This window comes from Salminus brasiliensis, chromosome 25 (genome assembly GCF_030463535.1).
Source record: "Salminus brasiliensis chromosome 25, fSalBra1.hap2, whole genome shotgun sequence".
NCBI lineage: Eukaryota > Metazoa > Chordata > Actinopteri > Characiformes > Bryconidae > Salminus > Salminus brasiliensis.
The window spans coordinates 1,348,632-1,371,794 of NC_132902.1; the positions used below are offsets into that span (position 1 = coordinate 1,348,632).

The 23,163-nt window shown below is 47.0% G+C and overlaps 3 protein-coding genes across 4 annotated transcripts in view; 1 reads left to right on the forward strand and 2 right to left on the reverse strand.

Annotated features, from left to right (window-relative positions):
* gnav1 (guanine nucleotide binding protein (G protein) alpha v1) overlaps nt 1-11,905 on the forward strand; it is a 35,187-nt gene extending 23,282 nt beyond the window's left edge. The window contains exons 6-9 of the mRNA XM_072671748.1: nt 5,803-5,932; nt 6,193-6,264; nt 8,294-8,381; nt 9,876-11,905. Coding sequence (XP_072527849.1) covers nt 5,803-5,932; nt 6,193-6,264; nt 8,294-8,381; nt 9,876-10,066 — 481 coding nt within the window. The 3' untranslated portion in view covers nt 10,067-11,905. The remainder of the gene's footprint in view (nt 1-5,802; nt 5,933-6,192; nt 6,265-8,293; nt 8,382-9,875) is intronic.
* npb (neuropeptide B) lies at nt 11,669-14,678 on the reverse strand. The gene is made up of 2 exons (XM_072671749.1): nt 14,258-14,678; nt 11,669-12,414 (listed from the first exon to the last, which is right to left on the reverse strand). Exons 1-2 carry the CDS (start codon nt 14,525-14,527, stop codon nt 12,286-12,288), a joined length of 399 nt encoding a protein of 132 aa, XP_072527850.1. The 5' UTR covers nt 14,528-14,678; the 3' UTR covers nt 11,669-12,285.
* A 2,765-nt stretch (nt 14,679-17,443) lies between these two features.
* Nucleotides 17,444-23,163, reverse strand: part of sgsh (N-sulfoglucosamine sulfohydrolase (sulfamidase)) — a 5,823-nt gene continuing 103 nt past the window's right edge. The window contains exons 1-7 of one of the 2 annotated variants that reach the window (XM_072671745.1): nt 23,033-23,163; nt 22,105-22,265; nt 21,892-21,997; nt 20,703-21,028; nt 19,842-19,923; nt 19,546-19,749; nt 17,444-18,028 (exon numbers count right to left, since the gene is read on the reverse strand). The exon at nt 23,033-23,163 is cut by the window's right edge and continues 103 nt beyond it. In XM_072671745.1, coding sequence (XP_072527846.1) covers nt 17,469-18,028; nt 19,546-19,749; nt 19,842-19,923; nt 20,703-21,028; nt 21,892-21,997; nt 22,105-22,265; nt 23,033-23,123 — 1,530 coding nt within the window. In that variant the 5' untranslated portion in view covers nt 23,124-23,163 and the 3' untranslated portion in view covers nt 17,444-17,468. Of the gene's footprint in view, nt 18,029-19,545; nt 19,750-19,841; nt 19,924-20,696; nt 21,029-21,891; nt 21,998-22,104; nt 22,266-23,032 lie in introns of both variants that reach the window. The other variant, XM_072671744.1, reaches the window with a different exon arrangement.

A 23,163-nucleotide genomic window follows, 5' to 3' on the forward strand; every position in this document is an offset into this window, starting at 1 on the left:
CACAAGCGTCTCTGAGGCGCAGTGACGCCGCCGACTGCATCAGAAGCTCAGGAGCTTATTCAGATCCGTAAAGAAGCAAACATCTTAAACGCCTCTCCGGTGGCGTCGGAATAGGTGGATATACGGAGGCTCCTAAGGGATGCCTGCCACGCATACATATTTATTTATGCTGCACTCAAGTGCTCAGCGATGAAGCCTCGATGAAATCCAGTCTCTACTCTAGCTCGCATGCAGTGCCTCGGAAAGGGTCTTCAGGCCTTCAGGCCCTCCCCCTCCATCTCCTTCCGTCTCGTCCACTAAGCGTCCCTTTTTCCGGCCAGCCAATCCCGCCATCCTGGAGTCTTCTGTTCTGGCAGTCGTCCTCCGGTTCTTCCTGGAGAATTTGCTCCAGGTTATTGGCACTAGCACCGCTCCCGATGTTGGCTAGGAGGGTACGGACCCTAGACGACCCTGGTCCCCTGCTCCCCAGTGGGTGACGAGGGGAGAGAGAGAGCGCCATATACCCACCCGGAGAGAGCACGGCCAATCGTGCTCCCTCAAGCTCTGGACGCTGATGGCGAAGCGGCATGCCTCAGGTCGGGGGGTTCACGCTCGCGACCAGCCTGGCCGTAGTGGCCGATCTTTAGGCCGCTGGGTACCGATTTGACCTCTGCAAGCTGTAAATATTCAGGGACCAAAAGCGTTGTTCCAGCACTCTCTCCCCAACCTCCTCTTCCTGCCGGTCCAGGGGATTGAACATGCGACCTCCCGGTGCCAACGCCCACTTCTCCAGGCTTTTAGGCCACAGTCTTTTGGGCAAGCCCGGTGGGGCAGCAGGTGTTGTGTTAGCTAGCTCCAGGGACACACAGTAGGTGACTTGGCTATGCTAAGGCTACGCTAGGTGTGAGGTGAGTGGTACCCTCGGTGCTTGCATTCTCAGGGGGTCTTCTGAAGGTCAGTCGTTCAAGACTTGTGCCGTTTGTTTTCCAGATGGATCTAAAGGCTTTTGAGGAGGTCGAATATCTCAGTTATTCTACATGTATTGATTGCGAATGGAACTGTGGGCGGAGCTTTATTAGCCTGATTGGATAACGAGTCTAATCGAATCAGTCCGAGCGATACGTCACAGGACCGCAGATGGTGCCACAGAGGTCAAAGATAATCAAGTCTTCTAGTCATTAGACTGCAGCCTTAGTTTGATGATCGTCTTCCTTTGAAAAAGAGGGAGGGGCTTAGCGTCTCCAGCCCATTCTTCCTGGAACAGGCTCCTGAGAGGTTGCATTCATTTGAAGGAGTGTCCACAAACATTTGGACATGTAGCGTATCTTCACTGTGTGAATCGCCGCGGTGACGCGAGATCAGAGGGACCTGGCGGTGAAGTGCTCACCCTCAAATCAAAATCGGCCCAGAATGCACATCGCTGCTCTCGCGCCTCCGCGGCCCAGCTGGCACTCGTGTCAGAGGCCGGGTCAGATGTTGTGTTGTTGTTGTTGTTGTTGTTGTTCCACTCAGGAGATGATTTTTCCAGACAGTGACATATCAAAGCCTTCAGTTTACTCACTCTCTCGCGCTCTCGCACTCTCGCGCTCTTATCACCGGTTTGCACTCTGTTACCTGCTGAATACTTAACGAAAGCACTCCATGATGTCACCACCATCTTTTTCTCTTTCTCTTTTTCATATTTATTCTTTTTCTTTTGCCTTTTTTTTATTCCTCACATTTTCTTTTTATTTATTTATGTATTATTTTTTATATTTATTCGTGTTCTTTCTCTTTTCTTTTTTCTCTTCATTTTTTCTCGTTATCTTTATGTATCTATTTTAATATATTTTAATTTATCTATTTTTTATTTTATTTTTTTCTATTCTTTCTTTCATTCTTTACCTTTTTTCTTTTTCTTTTTTCTTTGTTTATATTTATACTTTCTTTTTTCTGATTTTTAATAACTTTTTTAATTATTATTTTTTATTTTTTTATCCATGTTCTTTCCCTTTTCTTTTTTCTCATTTTTTCTCGTCTTTCTTTCATTCTTTACCTTTTTTATTTGTTTTCTTTTTCTTTATTGTTTATATTTATATTTTTTTCAGATTTCTAATAATTTTCTTTTTTAAATATTATTATTTTATTTTTATTCATGTTCTTTCCTTTTTCTTTTTTCTCTTCATTTTTTCTTTTTACTTTTATATATCTTTGTTTTTTTCTTTTCTTTATTCTTTTTATTCTTTTTTTAATGTTCTTTCTTTATTGTTCTCATAATTGTTTCTCTTTATTTATATTTTTCTTTTTCTTCATGTTTTTCCATTAATTTTTTCCCCCACTTTTTTCTTTATAGATTTTTTTTTCGGTTTTAGCCTGGTTTTCCTTTTCTCTCTCATCCCTTCCCTCCTGTTGATCATGGCGGTCCGTCGATGGTGGTAAAGCTGTTCAGATTGGGATCTCCAGCCTCCTCAGCGCTGCTCCTCGGAGACGGGGCTTGAAAATATGATCCAATAACGTAAACCCGAGCCGAGAGACGCTGAGCTTCCTCCTTCCACAGAGATCAGTCCGGCGTCAACACCCGAGTAACGAGCTTAGAGCTGACGAGTTCACCTTCAGAAGAACCTTCCCGTCCGTCCCTCATTCCTGTGCTGCTGCATAAAGGCCTAATAACTACCTGCGTACACACCGAGTTCTTTACCGCCAGGGTTACAGTCGCTAGAATGGACGTGCTGATTGGCTATCAGGCTGCGACGTCAACAACAACAACAACAAAAGTGTAGAATGAAAAAAACACTGACCTTTTGACCTTGAGCGTTGCCGCGGTAATGATACACTCCTGATGGCACCTTCCAACACCTGCAGCTACTTATGGAAACGGGGCGGAACCAGCCAGGCTCACTGGGTGGGTGGGTGGATTGGATGTGTGGTGGGGGTAATTAATAGTGTAGAACATGTCCCTGTGTGTGTGTGTGTGTGTGTTGCCCCACAGTAGAAGACTGACATCACTCATCGTGGCCTGCCATTGACTTTCAACCTGGGGCGATATTATTATTTATTTATTTATTTATTTATTTATTTATTTATTTATTTTTGCATCTTTGATGACGAGAGGTTTTGTTTGGCCTCATCAAAGCATCCCATAATTACCACACTCTGATTACGGTCGGGGGAATGATGGGAGACGGCGGGAAGAATCAGTACACACCTCTAATAGTGGGCTTGCTTATTCGGGTTCGGATTGGGGCCAAAGAACCAACGACTAGAAGCCACACAGCTGCAATCATATGCAATCAAATCCTCACAGCAATTGTGGCAAAGTGGCCAGTGAGTAGAAGCACAAGGTAGGGGTTTCCATTAAACTGGCCAGTGAGAAAAAGCAAAAGGTAGGGGTTTCCAATAAAGTGGCCAGTAAGAAGAAGCAAAAGGTAGGGGTTTCCAATAAAGTGGCCAGTGAGAAGATGCAAAAGGTAGGGGTTTCCGATAAAGTGGCCAGTGAGAAGATGCAAAAGGTAGGGGTTTCCATTAAATTGGCCAGTGAGAAGAAGTGAAAGGTAAGGGTTTCCAATAAAGTGGCCATTGAGAAGATGCAAAAGGTAGGGGTTTCCACTAAATTGGCCAGAGAGTTGATGCACAAGGTAGGGGTTTCCAATAAAGTGGCCAGTGAGAACATGCAAAAGGTAGGAGTTTCCAATAAAGTGGCCAGTAAGAAGATGCAAAAGGTAGGGGTTTCCAATAAAGTGGCCAGTGAGAAGATGCAAAAGGTAGGGGTTTCCAATAAAGTGGCCAGTGAGAAGATGCAAAAGGTAGGGGTTTCCAATAAAGTGGCCAGTGAGAAGATGCAAAAGGTAGGGGTCTAATCTAGTAGAAAGCCTCATCCTCCCTGCACAATAGCCGCAGCTCCTCCACCCTTCTGCTTTCAGAAGAAACATGGAAATGAAGGAGCAGGTGTCCCAATACTTTTGTCCAGAGTGCGACAGTGTTGGAAAGCTCTTGGAGGAGCGCGTACGCGTGTGCGCTGTGTTGTAAATGAACGGCGTAAATCCTCAGTGTGGCATGACTCGGCTGCCTTAAATGAGTCACCGCCTTCATTAGCGCCGCCGCGTCCGAAAGCAATTACTCTTCTGCGCATTCGCAACGCCGCACGTTTAACCAAAGGCAAATACAGATTATTGCTTCATTAGATGAGACAGACTGAAGCTTTCCTCTAGGCCTCCCTGTGCGACAGTTCTGCGCGAGAGTGTGTGTGTGTGTGTGTGTGTGCGCTGAGAGATTGAAAGACTCGATCGGTTGTGTTTCCTCATTGCGAGCGTGTGGCGGAATCCTTCAAACAAATACAGAAGGAAGATGAGGCGGAGGTTTGGAAATGAAAAACAGCATTATTGAGAAAGCGAGATGGGGCAAGGGAGATGGCGCGAGATCGGGGGGGGGGGGGGGTGAGAATGTGGTGGTGGGGTGGGGTAGGGTGGGAGGGTTCGGAAAGTGCCGGCAAGAAAACACACTTTATGTAGAGATTGACCTTTTCCACGCTGACATGTTTGCCTCTCGCTTTTGAAGGCTGTGATATTGTGTGGGTAAATTGAGAGGAGTGGGTTGGGGGGGGGGGGGGGTGTTCTGGAGGGTGGGGGTGGGTGGGGGTGATAAGTTCCTCCTCCCTCTTTCCGCTCTTTATCTCTGGGCCCGGATTGGCACCGGGTGTTTTTCCGAGTGTTTTTCACTTTCATGCGCCGACATTCTGATTTCAGATTTCGAACGTAAACTCTAAATCTAAAAAAGCTCGGCCACCTTAAACGCAACTGAAGTGTTCAATAAGTTTTGTCCCACCTGGGCTGACTGAGCGGACTGAGCGGTCCCCGTACCGTCCCCCTTGTCCTTGATTTGCTATAAATCCTCCCAAAAAGAGCGGGAAACAAAAATCAAGCAGGCGTCCCATTACTTTTGTCAATTTAGTGCGTAATTTATTCTTTTTTTTTTTCGCTGGCCTCTCTCCGTCTCCGTCTCACCGGCTTTTCCGTTCGTTCTCCCTCCCGGTGTCTGAATTGCATCTCAGCTGCAGGTGCGAAGCGCCAGAAAGCGTCACCCACTCGCTAACCGTGTGCAAATATGCTAATTCGCGTTAGCGATGAGCTCTAAAAGCCAGCGCAGGGTTTCGGGCTGACGCGTTAACGCATCGTAATTAGATTTGCGTGCCCGTGTGCCTTTTTTTCCTTCTTCTTTTTTTTACGTTGTGCTGGTGTCTGATGACGGCTCGTCTCTCAGTCTCGGTTTGGGAGGTAGGTGCTGTTCCGATCCTGATCCGACGTCACGTTACGAAGGTTTGTAGCGCTGTGCCTTGAGTTAGCTGGACGTTTCCGCACGTGGGCATTGAACGCAGTGTGTTTTGCTAGCCAACGTCGCTGAGGTCTAAATAGCACCCGTCTGATCTGGGTAAGCGGGATCGGACGGGTATCGGCAAAAATTCGGAAAAATTTCGAGATTAGCGAGGTTTAAAAATTACTTCGGAAAGTTTTTCGTCCTGAAACGGATGCTAACTACTAGACGGCTAATGCAGGGAGATCCCGGGCTCAGTGCCTCGATGACGCCGCAGCCAGCGGAGGCCGGAAGTGCCGACAAGCTGGTGGTGAGGGTGCACTGAATGCAATCAAATCCTCACAGCAATGCTCCTCCAAAGTCGTCTTCAGTTACTCCAACAAAAGCAGGAACACCCCTGACCTAAGAGGAAACAGGGTGTCCCAATACTTATGTCCACACAGTGTAGCTTTCACCCTCCCAGTGCTGACAGTGGAATGTGATAGGGGAGGTTCTAGCTAACAGGTGGGAACTCCCTCCCTCTCTCTCTCTCTACAGGCTGTATGATGTTGGAGGTCAGAGAACCGAGAGGAGGAAGTGGATCAGCTGTTTTGAGGACGTCCGAGCCGTGCTGTTCGTTGTCGCTCTCAGCGGCTACGACATGACGCTGGTGGAGGACCCTTCCATGGTGAGTGGAACCTTCTACACAACCCCCTTCACACTGTCCACGGCGATGCCAGCGAAGAACCTCTCTTGGGGCTTTTGGCTGGACATTCTTGGGGTGGTGGACCCACCATCATGCCCCTCCCTGTGCCGAGGAAGATCCACCACCCAAATGATGGTCAGGAAATCTGTAGACCTAGATAGGTAGACCTAGATAGTTGGAGTTGGAGGTTCTTGCAAGCGCCGCAGTGTAATCGGTGGTTCTCTTTGTGTTTGCCTCTTCAGAACCGACTGCAGGAGAGCCTGAAGCTGTTTTCCTCCATCTGCAACAACGTCTTCTTCAGGAGCACCTCTATGGTAAGAGATGGAGAGCGTAGAACTGTAGAACACACGGAACCGCCTGCATTCTTCAATAACTCTTCGCTTAAATGGTTCTTCTAATACAAGGACCACTTCTTGCAGGTGGTTCTTTAGTAGAACTTCTATACACTTCTAGACATTTCTGAAGGCCCTGTAGTAAAGGGTGGTGGTTCTGTGCAGAACCATGACATCCTTATTCATCCCAGAACCATTGAATGCATCAGTAGTTCTTGTTTGCTGGGTTATACGGTTCTCCAAATGCGAGGAAAACCATGTCATTGTAAAGGGGTTCCTCAAGGGTTCCTTTGTAAAGACAGTGGTTCTAAATAGAACCATTTGAATGCTTCACATCATTGTAAAAAAGGCTGATATACACTCCTAAACAAGGGGGTGGGGTTCTCCAATGGTTCTTTAGCAAATACAATGGTTCTATACAGATCTCAAAGAACCGTCTGAATGCTTTAATGACTCTTTGCTAAAATGGTTCTACTAATACAAGGAACACTGATGGTTCCTTAATAGAACCTCTATACATTTCTGAAGGCCCTGTAGTAAAGGGCGGTGGTTCTGTGCAGAACCATGACATATCACAGAACCATTGAATGCTTCAGTAGTTTGTTTGCTGCATTATACGGTTCTTCAGATGGTTGAAAGGGGGTTCCTCAAGGGTTCCTTTGTAAAGACACTCCTAAAAAAGGGGATGGGGTTCTTCGATGGTTCTTTAGCAAATACAGTGAGAGATATAGAGATCTCAAAGAACCGTCTGAGTGCTTTAATGACTCTTTGCCTGGTTAAAGGTTCTGTTATACTTATAGGTTCTAGAGTTGTTCCGTGTCGCATTAAGACGATAATGGACAAACCTGCAGTCGCGTGCGGTCGGACCCGGCCGCGGCGCTTTGACCAGCCGTCAGAATTAATGGGCTTGCCCTCGTAGCCTCGGCCTTTGTTCTAATAGCCTCTATCATTGGCTAATTGAGCCGGCAGGTGTATTCTGGGCGTCAGTCGTGGGTGACGGTGGTCCCTCTCGCGCGTCTGCCCACTTAGTACGGCTGTTCTGAGGAAGCCCTGCCGTGGGTAACAAGCTCGTTTACCCGGCCTCATTAAACACACAGCGCTGCCTCGCCTCGCCTCGGAAACACAGCGCTGAATTACCGCTGACCATTACTGCCCTCACACTCATTATATCATTAGGGCGTGTCTGCTGTGTGCCTCTCTCTCTCTCCCTCTCTCTCTCTCTCTCTCCCCGCTCCCCTCTCTCTCTTTCTTTCTCTCTCTCTGTCAGCCTCTCTCTCTTTCTCTCTCTATCTCTTTCTCTCTCTCCCTCACTCTCTCTCTTACTCTCCTCTCTCTCTGTCTCTCTCTCACTCTCCTCCTCTCTCTCTCTCTCTCTCACTCTCTGTCAGCCTCTCTCTCTTTCTCTCTCTCTCTCTCTCTTACTCTCCTCTCTCTCTGTCTCTCTCTCACTCTCCTCCTCTCTCTCTCTCTCTCTCACTCTCTCTCTTACTCTCCTCTCTCTCTGTCTCTCTCTCTCTCACTCTTTCTCTCTTTCTCTCTCTCACTTTCTCTCTCTCACTCTTTCTCTCTTTCTCTCTCTCACTTTCTCTCTCTCACTCTCTCTCTCTCTCTCTCTCTCTCTCACTCTCCTCCTCTCTCTCTCTCTCTCACTCTCCTCCTCTCTCTCTCTCTCTCTCACTCTCTGTCAGCCTCTCTCTCTTTCTCTCTCTCTCTCTCTCTTTCACTCTCTCTGTCTCTCTCTCTCTCCTTTTCTCTCTCAGTTTAGTTATTCCTCCTATTACAAGTTGTGGGTGAACACACACACACACACACACACACACACACACACACACACGCGGCTCGTTGCCGCCGCTGACTCCCCGAACTCGTTCATGGTGACCCTTTAAGGTCAGGATTCATCAGCCGCTCTGTGCTGGTCTGCGTGGCTGCAGCGGTGTCCCGGGTGGTTGCTACGGGGTTGCTATGCAGTTGTTGTTGCTAACACTGACTTCCTTTCTTTCTCTTTCTGCAGATTTTGTTCATGAACAAGATCGACCTGTTCCAGGAGAAGATCCTCCACTCCGGCCGACACCTCCGATACTACCTGCCCCTCTTCAGAGGTCAGTGCAGGGAGGACCCCCTGACAGCAGGGGGCGACACTAGCTGCGTCCCAAACCGTGCCCTGTCCACTGCCCCCTGCGTCTGAAGATCCGGGTCACTGTATAGGGCCCGGTTATAGAGGACAGACCTCCAGAACCGAGGGTAGTCGTCTCAGTGTCTGCGAGCTCACCTCAGTAGTGCACTATGTAGTGAATAGGGTGTGGTTTCGGACACAGCCTATAGGAAGATATAGGAACGGTGGAGGTCCAGTCCAGGTCCAGACCAAGAATTCTGGTGGATACAGATATCAGATAGAACGGAGCTACAGTCTCTCATTAGGGTGAATATTAATAAAGCTCTAAATGTAGGTATTGTGATATACACTGAGGAGGAGGAGCTACAGTCTCTCATTAGGGTGAATATTAATAACGCTCTAAATGTAGGTATTGTGATATACACTGAGGAGGAGGAGCTACAGTCTCTCATTAGGGTGAATATTAATAACTCTAAATGTAGGTATTGTGATATACACTGAGGAGGAGGAGCTACAGTCTCTCATTAGGGTGAATATTAATAACTCTAAATGTAGGTATTGTGATATACACTGAGGAGGAGGAGCTACAGTCTCTCATTAGGGTGAATATTAATAACGCTCTAAATGTAGGTATTGTGATATACACTGAGGAGGCGGAGCTACAGTCTCTCATTAGGGTGAATATTAATAACGCTCTAAATGTAGGTATTGTGATATACACTGAGGAGGCGGAGCTACAGTCTCTCATTAGGGTGAATATTAATAACGCTCTAAATGTAGGTATTGTGATATACACTGAGGAGGCGGAGCTACAGTCTCTCATTAGGGTACTTATTAAAACACTGAGGAGTTGGTTTCAGCTTCAGGGCTGATTTACCGTCTCATCGCTCAGCAGAACGACCACCAACCTCAAAGAAATGCAAACAAACAAACAAACAAACAAACAAATAAACAAATAAACAAACAGCTCGGACGAGCGAGAGGTTTATTTCCTCCTTATGTTTGGCCCAGCTGTAAAGGTCAGAGGTCACACATCCATACTGGGTTGAGTGACAGATGAGGTGACTTGTGTCGTAGAGGTGTGTGTGTGTGTGTGTGTGTGTGTGTGTGTGTGTGTGTGTGTGTGTGAGAGAGAGTGAGAGAGTAAGAAGATGGGATGCTAATGCTATTTTGGCTTGCTGGCATTTCGCCAGATTGAGTGTTTATCATTTCTTCACCTTTACCCCCTCTCTCTCTCTCTGACTCTCTCTCTCTCTCTCTCTCTCTGTCTCTCTCTCTCTCTGTCTCTCTGACTCTCTCTCTCTCTGTCTCTCTGTCTCTCTCTCTCTCTGTCTCTCTCTCTCTCTCTCTCTCTCTCTGACTCTCTCTCTCTCTGTCTCTCTGACTCTCTCTCTCTCTCTCTCTCTCTCTCTCTCTCTCTGTCTCTCTGACTCTCTCTCTCCCCCTCTCTGTCTCTCTCTCTCTCTCTCTCTCTCTGTAGGGGCCGACTGTGATGTGGACTCGGCGGCTCGTTTTATCGCCTCCACCTTCGTGTCTCAGAACGCCACGCCCACCAAACTCATCTACCATCATTTCACCACGGCAACTGACACCTCCAACGTCCAGGTGGTCTTCCAGGTCGTCATGGACACCATCATCAAGGAGAACCTGGAGGCCGTGTCTTTACTGTGAGCTGGGTTTGGTGCGGATGATGAGGAACCGCTGGCATCAGAGGGCGAAGAAACTCCTGCAGCTTTCATCTCTGTGGAGCTCCACAACGGACCGGACCGGGCCCGACCAGAACCCGGAGACACCACCATGAACCGTTCACGCCCTCACACACTCTGTTCAGATTCAGTTCTAACTGTATTGAGTGAACAGGATCTGACACACTGGGCGGTGGTTCACACGCCTGTACAAACAGCTGGCTTTAATGAACAGCTGGCTTTAATGAACAGCTGGCTTTAATGAACAGCTGGCTTTGGACAAGAAACGTCAATCAGTCAATATGGATCTCATAAAAATGAAAATCCTTAGATTATAAACAGGTTTACTGAAATGCAGCACTGTTAAAAAACACGATTCACTGTTCAGCTTTTCAAAATATTAATCTCATTTAGTTTCAGATAAAAATAAATGACTCTTCTTCTGAAAGATCTGAGAATCTGAAAATATCCTCCCATATTTCTGTTCAGATTAATATCCAGTATGAATCTCTAATAACATTAATATCCAGTATGAAGTTCTAATAACATTAATATCTAGTATGAAGCTCTAATAACATTAATATCCAGTATGAAGTTCTAATATCATTAATATCCAGTATGAAGTTCTAATATCATTAATATTCAGTATGAAGCTCTAATAGCATTAATATCCAGTATGAAGTTCTAATATCATTAATATCCAGTATGAAGTTCTAATATCATTAATATCCAGTATGAAGCTCTAATAACATTAATATCCAGTATGAAGTTGTAATAGCATTTGGTTGGTAATCTGGATATTGATTTGATCACAGATTTGATCAGAATTGAATTCTGGGGATTATTGGATTATTGGGACTAAAGCGTTTATCTGCAGCTAAATGGTTTAATATCAAACTGAAACACTTCAGATCAGCAGTGTGAACACAGATCGTGACGAGTCCAGGTGTGTGTGTGTTTTGAAGAGCCGGCGTTCAGTCTGGTCATCAGCGGGTGCCGGAGCGTGTTTGCCTGTGGTCAATATTTGCCATTACAGTGTGTGTGTGTGTGTGTGTGTGTGTGTTTGAACAGCAGGGTTAATGATTAACTGAGGAAGGTGTGTGTTTTTATTCCCTTCAGTATCAACAACCCCCACGCCCGGCCCCCCGCCCCCGACGTTTACTGGAACACGTTTACACTCCCTCACACACACACACACACACACACACCGGACACAATGAGGAGCTGGACGCTGGGACGTGTTTATCATCATGTGCGTTTATTGAGTTGGCTGCACTTCTGTGGGGCAGTTTTTGTCTTTTTGGGTGTTTAATTCAGAATTGAAGCACACACACACTTATACACACACACACACACACACACACACACACTCACACACACCTCATTGTGCCTTATTTGTTCTGAATATGTGTAAATATTTGTATTATTTAAGGACCTCGGTTTGTCGTGGATGAATCGTTGTTTGTTTATTTGTTTGTTTGTTTATTTGGGGCAATTCATGATCAATCACATCACCACTGAACTGGAACACTTCATTTTTCTTTAATGAGATCAGACAAGTGTGAACAGAAGTGAATCAGTATTATTATTTTTTTTATTATTATTATTATTGTTTCTTTTAATTATTGTTTTTTTTTTTCTCTGAAATGAAACGATGTAACTATGCAAGATCAAAGCTGTGATTTATTTTGGTGATCCAGATTCTTTCCTGTATCGGAGCGAAGCTGCAAACGGGACCAATTCACATCATTTTCCACTTTTATTTCTTTTTGAATTTTTATTTTTACCCCCAAATAATAAAAAAACAACAAACAACAAACAAAAACACGGTTACGAAATAAACACAGAGAACCACGATCAGCCAGAGATTCAACAGTTCATGGACATTTAGTACACGGGGAGACGCTACACTCGTTTTGTCTCATGTTCACACACACACACACACTCACACACACACACACACACACACACACACACACACTTTGGGTTGTAGAAGCAGCTGGATTCTCCACACTGTGTGAAATGGGCCAACATTCAGTGTCTCCAGTCCGTCTCTGGAAGCCAGAAATAATAATAATAATGATAATGATAAGACCACCGGGGTGCAGCACGGTCGGTGCTTGGACCTCTATGAAGTAACACTCCTGGGTTGGGGTGGGTGGGGGTGATTGGTGTTGGGTGGGGTGGCGCGAGTGTGTGTCGTTTTCACGCTCCCGCGCACTCCAGAGCGTCCAGGGACAGCAGGACGTCGGCTTTGCAACGGAAGGCGCTGGACCCGTCCAGGTCCAGCTCACAGCTCTGCAGGTTGGGGGAGATCTCCTTCACACACACCACCTGAACACACACACACACACACACAGTAAAACACATTACTGACAGTGCACTATGATCAAACAGTGGGTTCTTCAAGAACCATCTGAATCCTTAAATGATTCTTTGCCTGGTTTGATTCATTATGATTCATCTTCTATACATGGTTCTCTACAGAACCAAAAAAGGGAAACGACTCAAAGTACTAGAACCCTATTTTGTTCTGCGTGAACGTACTTTCAGTTTATAAGAGTTTCTGTAAAATGGTTCAGATCAAGCAATGAAGGGTTCTCTGTAGGAACCGTGTTTGGTTCCCTAAAGAACCTTTCCTTTGGGGAACCATCAAACGAACCAGGACTACCTAAGAAGGAAAGCGAGGTTCTTTAAGGTTTGTGCGTGTACTTCGATGGCGTTGCAAAAAATATAAAAACGGTTCTCGGACAGCAGCGGAACCATTTTTCGGGTTCTATGTGGAAACCATTGACCTGTACTGAACCACCGCCTTCACTAAAGAACCCTGGATAGAGACATGTTCTACAGAGAACAGTGTAGAACAATGCCCACTTGTAGGTTCTGTTGTGTGCGGTTCTTTAAAGAAGCTTAGAACGGGAAACTAAAAGGGCTAAGAGTCAAAGTAGCTTTCTTTGGGAAGTGGATGGATGACGTGGTAGAACGTAGAACCTTTGTTTTTTGGAAGTTTAAAGAACCTACGTGACGTCAATGTTCTAGGAAGAACCCTCGAGTTCCACGAAGTGAATCTGGCGAAGGCTCCTCACTCTCGCGTTCTCTGACGTTCCTTAAGGAACCCTTCGTACCCCAGATGAAGAGTCTAGTGGGCGTTGCTGGGGTGTTGCTCAGAAGGTTGTGGGTTCGAACCTCTTTTTGGAGGCTCATATTGTCTTTGTTAGCTTTGTGTCTGGTTTAGGAGCCGTGAGAACGGGTTCTAACGTAGGTTCTAATGCTGAATGTTCTGGATCTGTCTTTCTCTGTGGGTTGTATTGTGTTCGTTTGCCGGCTCAAGCCGTTGTAACTATGGGGGTCGTCCTGGGTTCTGCGTGGGTTTCTGTGGAGCTGGTTTGAGATTAAGATTAGACTGAGATTAGACTAAGATTAGACCGAGATTAGATTTGATTAACTTGGTTTTCAGTAGAAATGCATTCAAAATATTATAATTACAGACTTCAAACCCAGACTGAGCTGCAGGTTCAACCCCAGTCCAGTTCTAAAGGGATCATATTACAAGAACCGCAACTTTTCAGGAGAAGCAAAAAACCGTCAGAACTTTCAATGGAAGTCAATGTAAACCGATTTCTTTCCAGGTCATTTTGGAGCATTTCTATTGGTCCGTTCATCACAAACCTCAGACACAATATGAATTCCACCTGCCAGATTCACATGATGGAATAACCAAAAAATGGTACACGGTTTGGATGTGAGACAGACTTTTACGCACGAGCTGAGTTGCAACACCGTGCAGCAAAGTCAAAACCCAAACAACCTGCAGCTGTATCTGACCCCCCGCGCGCGCTAGACATGCCTTAGCACCCGCGTTTTTAGCGCGCGTTTATCCTAGAACTGCTACCGTTTCCGTGGTGCGCGCATGACGCACTGAGTCATCAAAGCACATCAAAGCGCGTAAAGTTTGGAAACCGGAGTTTTGCACGAGGGCTTATTTCGATCCGGGACACGGAGATGAATAATTAACGTGAATGCACGCCTGAGATGTAGTCACGCGCTGTAGTGCGTTCTGCGCGCGCTCCGGGGCGTTTACGCACGGCGCGCGTTTTTACGCACGGTGCGCAACCGGGGAAGGTCCCAACGACACCCAAGCGCGCGCGCGCGTGTGTGTGCGTGTGTGTGTGTTTACCATGTTCCTGAGCGCAGGGGGAAGCCTCTGGCTGAGCGGGCTGACCTCCTGGTCACCGCCGGTCTGCGCGTCCGTCTCCGCCGTCCCGGTGTCGCTCTCCGCCCTGCGTGTGTGGGGCGACCTGCGGATGCCGGACAGCAGGCCGGACGCTCTTCCCACCGAGTAGTAGCTGGGTCCGGTGGCCTGCTTGTACCACGCGTCCGCCGGCTGGCACGACACGAGCACGAGCGCGGCGGCGAGCACGAGAACTGAGCGCGCGGAGCTGTCCATAGCGTCTGTGTGTGTGCGTGCGTGCGTTCGTGCGTTCGTTCGTGCGTGCGCGTGTGGCTCTGATGCCTCTTCCTTACCCCAACGACGCTGCAGCTGGAGTTTATATGAACACCATCACCACCCCCACCCCCCCGTGCTTGCTCTTCATCACTTCATAACCAGCCTCCTCCTCTTCCTCCTCCTCCTCCTCCTCCTCCTCTTTAGGTGATTCATGGTTCCGGTGAGGAAAATTCCAGCTGGGTTGAGCTGGAGAGCATGACTTTCTGGCTGCAGATGTGGTGAGATGACTCAGTAATCAGTGATACCACTATATGTCCAAATATTTATGGACACCCCTTCTATTGAAGGCATTCAGGAGACACAGCTCGTCTCGTCCCTGGAAAGAAGTACAGCACAGGAACTCTCTGGAATGACGATGGTGGTGGTGGAGCTCCATCCAGTACTTTGGGATGGGATGAGCTGCTGGGGAGTTGTGGATGAGGGTGGGTTCGTGAATGCAATCAAATCCTCACAGCAATGCTCCTCCTCCAAAATCTAGTAGAAGGCCTTCTTCTCTGGACAGTAGAGACAGTGACTCCAACAGAAGCAGGATCGACTTTTTGTAATACCCTTGATTTCAGAAGAAGCAGTGGATATGAATCAGCAAGTGTCCCAATACTTTTGTCAATGTAGTGTAGCTAGGTGTAATTGAGTCGTTTTGGAGCGTTTCTATTGGTCCAGCCGTCTAGGATGCGTGTGTGGGACGATGAAGTAGTATAACGTGATACCTTTGATTTCAGAAGAAACCGTGAATGAGCAGCTGTCCAAATACTTTTGTCCATTTAGTGTGCGATGCATCTTGAATTTAGGGGCTCAGCAAACACCTTCTTTCGAATCCTCAACATAAAAAACCTCTGTTCATCCTCCAAACTAATAATAAAGAAAATCCCCTCCTCAATTAGACGAACATGTGACGGGGTGGTAAACTTCTCTTTATTTTTGCGTGACGGGGTGGTTGGGTTCATCTTGACGGATCCTGTCCAATGTTAAAAAAAGCACCAAAGAAACAACGTAAGAATAAAAATAACATTAGAACCTGCTCGACATTACGCCATTTCCTCTTTGTGACGTCATTTACAGCAACAGTACAATATTTATAGTCAAAACAGGTTAGTGTGACGGGGTGGTAATTCAAACTGAGGGACGTTCCGATCAGAGTAACCTTTCGGCCCGATCTGATCTGATCCAATCCGATCCGATCTGAACTTTGTGTTTCCGTAAGTAATCCAATTCCATTACTGTAGGTAAGGTCAGACGTGTTGATAACAAACACTTAATAAACAGTAGTAAAATCACTGTATTTAATTAACAGTTCTATAATCAGACATTCTTCACTGGATCGGATCGGGACATCCCTAACAAAACTCAAAACTCCTATAAAAATAATAATTAAAGTTTGCTTAATTTCCTTTTTCGAAGATATCCTAGATATGAATGTCCGTGGTCGGCCAATGGTGGTAGCCATCAACAAGCCTCGGGACCCGACGAGACTTTGGGAAGGTCATTCGCAAAGCTATGCATTAGCCTGCTTTATCCATACCCCATCCACCGCTGTGTGTTTGGGGTCATTGTCCTGTTGCAAAGCCCACTTGTATCCAAGTTTCAAGCGCCTGGCTGATGTAGCAGTGTAGCAGTTCCACTAGCTGCAATACAACCCCACCACTAGTTGGTCCAGCGTTCTTAAGAGCTGAAGGGCCTCATTCTTGACTTTGTTCAAACATCTTCGGAGAGCAATCTGACCATGGCACCTTCCTCCTTTTTCAACTTGAAGGTCTCGTTTTCAGAGCAGGGACTGTATTCTCGGACGGCTGCTTCTCTCAGTCCACAGCAAGGTGGTAACCCTGGTGTTCCTGGGTTGGGTTGTTCCTGACCATCCAAACCAACTTCCTCTCAACTTCCTGGGTCTTCCTCCAGACCAGAGTGGCTACACGTCCCAATAAGTTGTCCTGAACCGGTGATTTTGGAATCAGACCTGTGAATTTTGAACGGAACGGAGAGACGCTGATTCATTACGACGACCCAAGATGACCGTATCTGGAGCGTCAGGGCTGCAGTTTTCAAAAAGGGTCTTGCGCTGATTCGATTATGGACGCGATTTTCTCACGTTCCTAACTGTTCCAGGAAAAAACACGCGACAAGTCCGGCAATACGAGCTGGAAATGGAGCCTAATGTGGTTTGCTTCGATTCGGCCGTGTCAGCGGTCACAGCTGGGTTGAAACGCAGCTTGCGGAAAGCCCCTTCTGCCTCTTCAGAGCAATCTGGAGCTAAAACGGTCGCGCCAGACTGACGGTTTTCAAGGACAAAGGAAATTTAACTTGTATAAAAAAGTTTTGTTTATTGTTTGACCACTGAAATTGTCTCCGCAACAGAGACTGAGACTCCGTCCCAGAGTTCGCAAGGCATTCCTGAGCAGGACCTTGATTATCAAGGGAATACGGCGATGCTAGTTGCTAGGTGAGTTGCTGCTCAGACTGAATTCCGATGGTGGGGAGGTCCCTGAACAAACGAGGTGGTGACCAGGACCAATCACATTCAGGGGGAAGGTCTTAAAACGAATTGGCAAACAAAAATCAGGACCAGGTTTCAGAAGAATACAAGGTGGTGAGTAGGACTAATCACAGTCAAGGGGAGGTCTCAGGATAAACAAAGAGATAATTAGGACCAATCAGAGTCAGGGGGAGGTCCCAGAACAAACGAGGTGGTGACCAGGACCAGGTTTCAGAAGAATACAAGGTGGTGAGTAGGACTAATCACAGTCTGGGGGAGGTCTTAGAATGAAGGAGGCGGTGATTAGGTCAAATTACAGTCAGGGGCGGTCTTAAAACAAATTAAGTGGTGATTAAGTGGAAGAAGACCCCCCTCACCCCACCCCCATGTTGCCCAACCCCAGATGACAGTCCCTTAAAGATCATTGTACAGTGGCCTGCACTGCGGCTCCAGCTTGGCTTCCAGCACAGCGTCCGGCCCGCAAACCCACGGGTCCTCAGTCAGCCACTGCCACTTCAGCAGCTGCCCCCTCAGGCCTTCCAGAATGCCCCTGTAAGCCGGGTCTGATGCCAGGTTCTTCTCCTCCCTGGGGTCAGAGTGGGTGTCAAACAGCTCCCAGCGCTCCCGGTAGTAGTACTCCCTGAGGGTCTTGAACCAGCCGGTGGGCTGTCCTTCCTGGGTGCGGTTAAGCAAGTCCTGGAAAGTCGGCGAGACGTAGAGGTCCTGGTCGATGGGGAAAGGCATGCGGTAGTGGAGGTTGTGGAGCAGTCGGTAGCGGCCCTGGTGGACTGAGCGCATGGGGTAGTACATGGTGACCTCGTGGAGGTTCTGGCTGGAGAAGGCCGTGTCCCAGGACGGCTCGGAGGACAGAGCAGGGAGGAGGGAGCGTCCAGTGAGCTGCACCGTGGACTTTCTGCTCAGACTGTAGGAGGGGTACGGAATGGAGAACCAGTCCAGGATAGTGGGAGTGATGTCTGGGATGGAGAAAGAAAAACGGGGATGAGGCATCGTCCACCACGGGTGAAAGGTCAATCCTTAACATCTAAGTGGCTGGACAAGCCTTCGTCCGGCTAAAGCATGTCAAATTGTTAGGTACTCTCTAATAGACTTACTTGTGTAGTTTCTGATCCTGTATGGAAGTCAGAGTCAAGTCTTGCGGGAGTCTGAGTCAAGTCTCAAGTCTCTGGGGTGCGAGTCCAAGTTGAGTCCTGAGTGCCTGAGTTGTGTCCAATCAGAGTCCAATCTGGACTCTCTGAGGTCCAGGTCAAGTCTGAAATCTCTGGGATGTGAGCAGAGTTGAGTCTTGATTCTCTGGGGTGCAATTTTAAGGCAAGTCTTGAGTCTCTGAATAGAGTCTTAAGTCTTTGGGGACGATTTTGAGTCCAGTTGGACACTCTGGGGTGCGAGTCAGAGCCTCAAGTCTTTGAGGTGCGTGTGCAAGTCTGAATCGAATCTGGAGTCTCTGGGATACGAGTCCAAGACGAGTCTTAACTTTCTGAAGTTTATGTCTGAGTCGAGTCTTGAGTCTTTGGGATTGATTTCGAGTACAACCTGGACTCCCTGAGGTACGAGTAAAATCTGAAATCTCTGGGACGTGAGCAGAGTTGAGTCTTGAGTCTCTGAGTATTGAGTCTTGAGTCTTTGGGGATGATTTTGGATCCAGTTGGACACTCTGGGGTGCGAGTCAGAGTCTCAAGTCTTTGCAAGTCTGAATTGAATCTGGAGTCTCTGGCATAGGAGTCCAAGACTCTGAAGTGTATGTCCAAGTCGAGTCTTGAGTCTCTGAGGTCTGAATAGAGTCTTGAGTCACTGCAAGTCAGAGTTGGGTGAGTCCTGAGTGCCTGGGTTGCGATTTCGAGTCCAATCTGGACTCTCTGAGGTCAGAGTCAAGTCTGAAATCTTTGGGACGTGAGCAGAGTTGAGTCTTTGGGAACGATTTTGAGTCCAGTTACACTCTCTGGGGTACGAGTTAAAGACGAGTCCTAACTCTGTAAAGTGCATGTCCAAGTCAAGTCTTGAGTCTCTGAGGTCTCTGAGTCAAGTCTTTGGGTACGAGTCCAAATTTGCTTTGGGTAAACTGACTCCACGTCTGAAAATCTTGGCATATCAGTAGGACTACCTAAATCACCTAAACTTATAGCAAATGGCACCACCTTGTGGTTAAACGTGGTACCAAGACAAAAGCATAATCTTTGGACACCCAAAGATTTCCTGAAGCGAGATCAGGCGTATCAGACAGGGGGGGGGTGTAAAACCACTGCCAGCGAATAACCCTGATGATCTGATTACAGGGGCTCCTGTCAAGGGGTGGAACTACTAGGCATCTCCAAAAATCAGGCAGTGGTCAATACTTACTACCAAAAGTGCTCCCAGGTAGGACAACCGTTGAACCAGCGTCAGGGTCATGTGCACCCAAGGATCATCGATGGTGGTACGAGGGGGCGGGTAGTTTTAATGTTATGGCTAATTGGCGTGTGTATGTGTGTCTCACCCAGCAGGCTGACGTAGGCCTGGCTGCTCTGCCCCCAGCGCTGCCGGTGTTCAGGTGAGGACACCAGCATGGGCTCGGCCACTCCGGAGCCGTACAGGTTGGTGCGTCCGTTGGGAAAGGGAACCCCGTTGTCGGAGCTATAAATCACCAGCGTTTCGTTCTCAAAGCCCGCGTCCCTCAACTCCTGCAGCACCAGGCCAATACCTGCAGCAGGAGAGGAGCTCAGTTCCTCAGTATTCCTCCCCACACTGGGTTTCCACATTTGCATACAAAGCAAATATTTTGATGCACCTCACCCTGGTCCAGTCTGCTGACCGTGGTGTACTGGGCTGCTATGTCTGCTCTCGACGTCGGGGTGTCCGGGACAAAGTATGGCACCTGAGAGAACACTCCAATTAAAGGGATAGTAGTACTGTAACAATACTGCAGTAATGCTGTAGTAGTAATTTAATAATAATGTAATAGTAACTGAATAATACTGCAATAGTAATTTACACATTAGTAATTTAATAATACTGTAATAGTAATTTCTACAATAGTAATTGAACAATACTGTAACAGTAATTACTGCAGTAGTAATTCAATAATTCTGCAATAGTAATTCAATAATTCTGCAATAGTAATTGAATAATACTGCAGTAGTAATTGAATAATACTGCAATAATAATTTCTACAATAGTAATTGAATAATACTGTAACAGTAATTTCTGCAGTAGTAATTTAATAATACTGTAATAGTAATTTCTGCAATAGTAATTGAATAATACTGCAGTAGTAATTGAATAATAGTGCAATCGTAATTTAATAATACTGTAATAGTAATTTCTGCACTAGTAATTGAATAATACTGCACTAGTAATTGAATAATACTGCACTAGTAATTTAATAACACTGAAGTACTGTAAAAGTACTACATTAATACTGCAGTAGTACTGTAACAAATCCCGCAATAGTAATTTAATACTGCTATAGTAATAGAATAGTACTGAATCAGTACTGTATTATTACTTAATACTGCAATAATAATAATAATAATAATAATAACAGTGCTGGAATAGTAGTGCAGTAGTGCTGTAACAGAACCCTGCTAATCCTGGTCAATCATATCCTGCTAGGAAATGTTCATATATTCCAATCATGGGTCCCCTCACCTTCACCTGGTCCGGTGTGTAGTACTGCGGCTTCCAGTCCGGAATTATCCCCATCCCGCTCTTGCCGTTCCCGAATTTCTCGCAGAAGGCTCCGTACTGGGGCTGCGAGTGGCCGCAGCGGTGCGGGTCATGAAAGGCCACGTACAGAAAAAACGGCTGAGCCTCTCCTCCGGCCCTCTCCGCCTCCTTCTGTCCGTCCAGAAACTTCCGGACCAGGAGTTTTATCCGGGTGATGTTGCGGCCCACCTGCAGCACAGAGCTGTTCTCCTCCGTGTAGGCGAAGCTGAAAGGGTAAACCGGGCCTGGACCCACATGCTTCTTCCCGATGATCCCTGTCCCAGCGAGAAAACAGCCCCGTTACTGAGCGTCCCGCGGCTGTCAGTAGCAGTAATGTGTAACCTGTCTGAATCCCGTCTGCTGTAGAAGAACTGGCAGAATTCTCAGCTTTCATCTTTTTTTTATTATTTAATACATTCTTCTCTCCAGCGATTTCATTAGCATTTAGCCTTTTAGCTCCTTTCACCACAAGCCAAAAGAGTTAAGCTTAGAGAGCTAGGCTAAGAGAAGGCTAAGAGAGCTAGGCTAAGAGAGCTAAGTAAAGAGAGCTAAGCTAAGTGGGCTCCGCTGAAAAAGCTAAGTAAAGGGAGCTAAGCTAAGAGCGCTAAGCTAAGAGCGCTAAGCTAAGAGAGGTACGCTAAGAGAGGTACGCTAAGAGAGGTACGCTAAGAGAGCTAAGCTAAGAGAGCTGGGCTAAGAGAGCTGGGTTAAGTGAGCTAGGCTAAGAGAGCTAGGCTAAGAGAGCTAGGCTAAGAGAGCTAGGCTAAGTGAGCTGGGCTAAGAGAGCTGGGCTAAGAGAGCTGGGCTAAGAGAGCTAGGCTAAGAGAGCTGGGCTAAGTGAGCTGGGCTAAGAGAGCTGGGCTAAGAGAGCTAGGCTAAGAGAGCTAGGCTAAGAGAGCTGGGCTAAGTGAGCTGGGCTAAGAGAGCTGGGCTAAGTGAGCTGGGCTAAGAGAGCTGGGCTAAGAGAGCTAGGCTAAGAGCGCTAGGCTAAGTGAGCTGGGCTACGTGAGCTAAGGTAAGAGAGCTAGGCTACGTGAGCTAGGCTAAGAGCGCTGGGCTAAGAGAGCACCTGGCAGTAATTGGAGTGTCAGTGCTTATGTGACCGGTCCATCACGGTCCAGAAGGCCGAGGCTCTTACCGGTGCGGATGTTGGCCCGCTGCAGCAGCAGAGGGAGGCTGCGCACTCCATCAAACGAGTTAAAGTGGTGCACCCCCTGATGAAGGCCGTACATGCCATTCTGGTGCTGTAGGCGGAAGAAGGAAAGCAGGGGGAGATGGGAAATTCACGGTCTGACCAGAACTCATTTGTACTCAAACATGAACTCAGAAAATCCAGATGTGCGGCGCCCACCTGTGGCAGGCCGGTGAGGATGGTGGAGCGGCTGGGCGAGCAGCTGCTGACGGACGCGGAAGCGCTCTGGAAGACCACGCTGCGCTGGGCCAGAGCTTTGAGGTGTGGAGTTCGAACCACCGTGTTGTTGTAGACCTCGGTCTCGAAGCCGGCATCGTCAGCTGCGCACAAACACATTCACAGAACTAGGGCGGGGCTTCCCATCCACACATCTGCATAATAAACAACGCCAGACCACAGCGGTGGTGAATGGAACCAGGCGTCCAGAAACTTTACCGCTCTCCGGAACCGCCCTCGCTCAAACGAATCACACCCGGACGGTTCAGCCTACGTTCTCTGATGCCCGGGCGATCGTTTCACGATGGTTTCGAGAAGATTTTTGCCCTGGAAAGTACTGTAACATACGTTCATGGTGGAGGGATACATGCGGGGAACTGTGATGGCGAAAGTAGTCCTAACGGAAAGCATGTGTTTTTCAGATTTCCTTACGATTCCCTACGATTTATTAACATTAATAGTTCATAAACAACTCAGAACATACGCCCAGGCTCACCGGTGATTATAGGCAGTAAATAAATTGGCTATATTTGAGTTATATACGTGGTGACGTCTTCTGGTTCCATTCACCACCACTGTAAAAGAAATTTGTGTTGATAGATTTCTCTGTAATGAACCATTTCACACCAAACCAAGTGTGAAAACGTTGTTTACACCCAGATGACTAAGTTTTGAAGAAGTTTTGAAAATAGATGAAGTTCCCCTTTAAGTCAAAAAAAGTTTAAATAGGCTACAAATGGAGGTTAAAGGCGTTGCAGGAGGGGCTGAAAACCAATGCATTAGATTATAACAATATGTATAGCTTAACTGAGTGTTATTAATCATAGATCTGCTATAATTTAAAAGACAAAAGATGTAGAACATGGATTACCAATGATGAGAAGCACGTTCCTCCTGTTTGCTAGCCCACCACAACAGCACAGCACGAACAACAAGCAAGCTATACCAAGTAAACACGGCATTTTAATAATTTTGCATGGCAATTTAAGCCTTTTTAAAGTC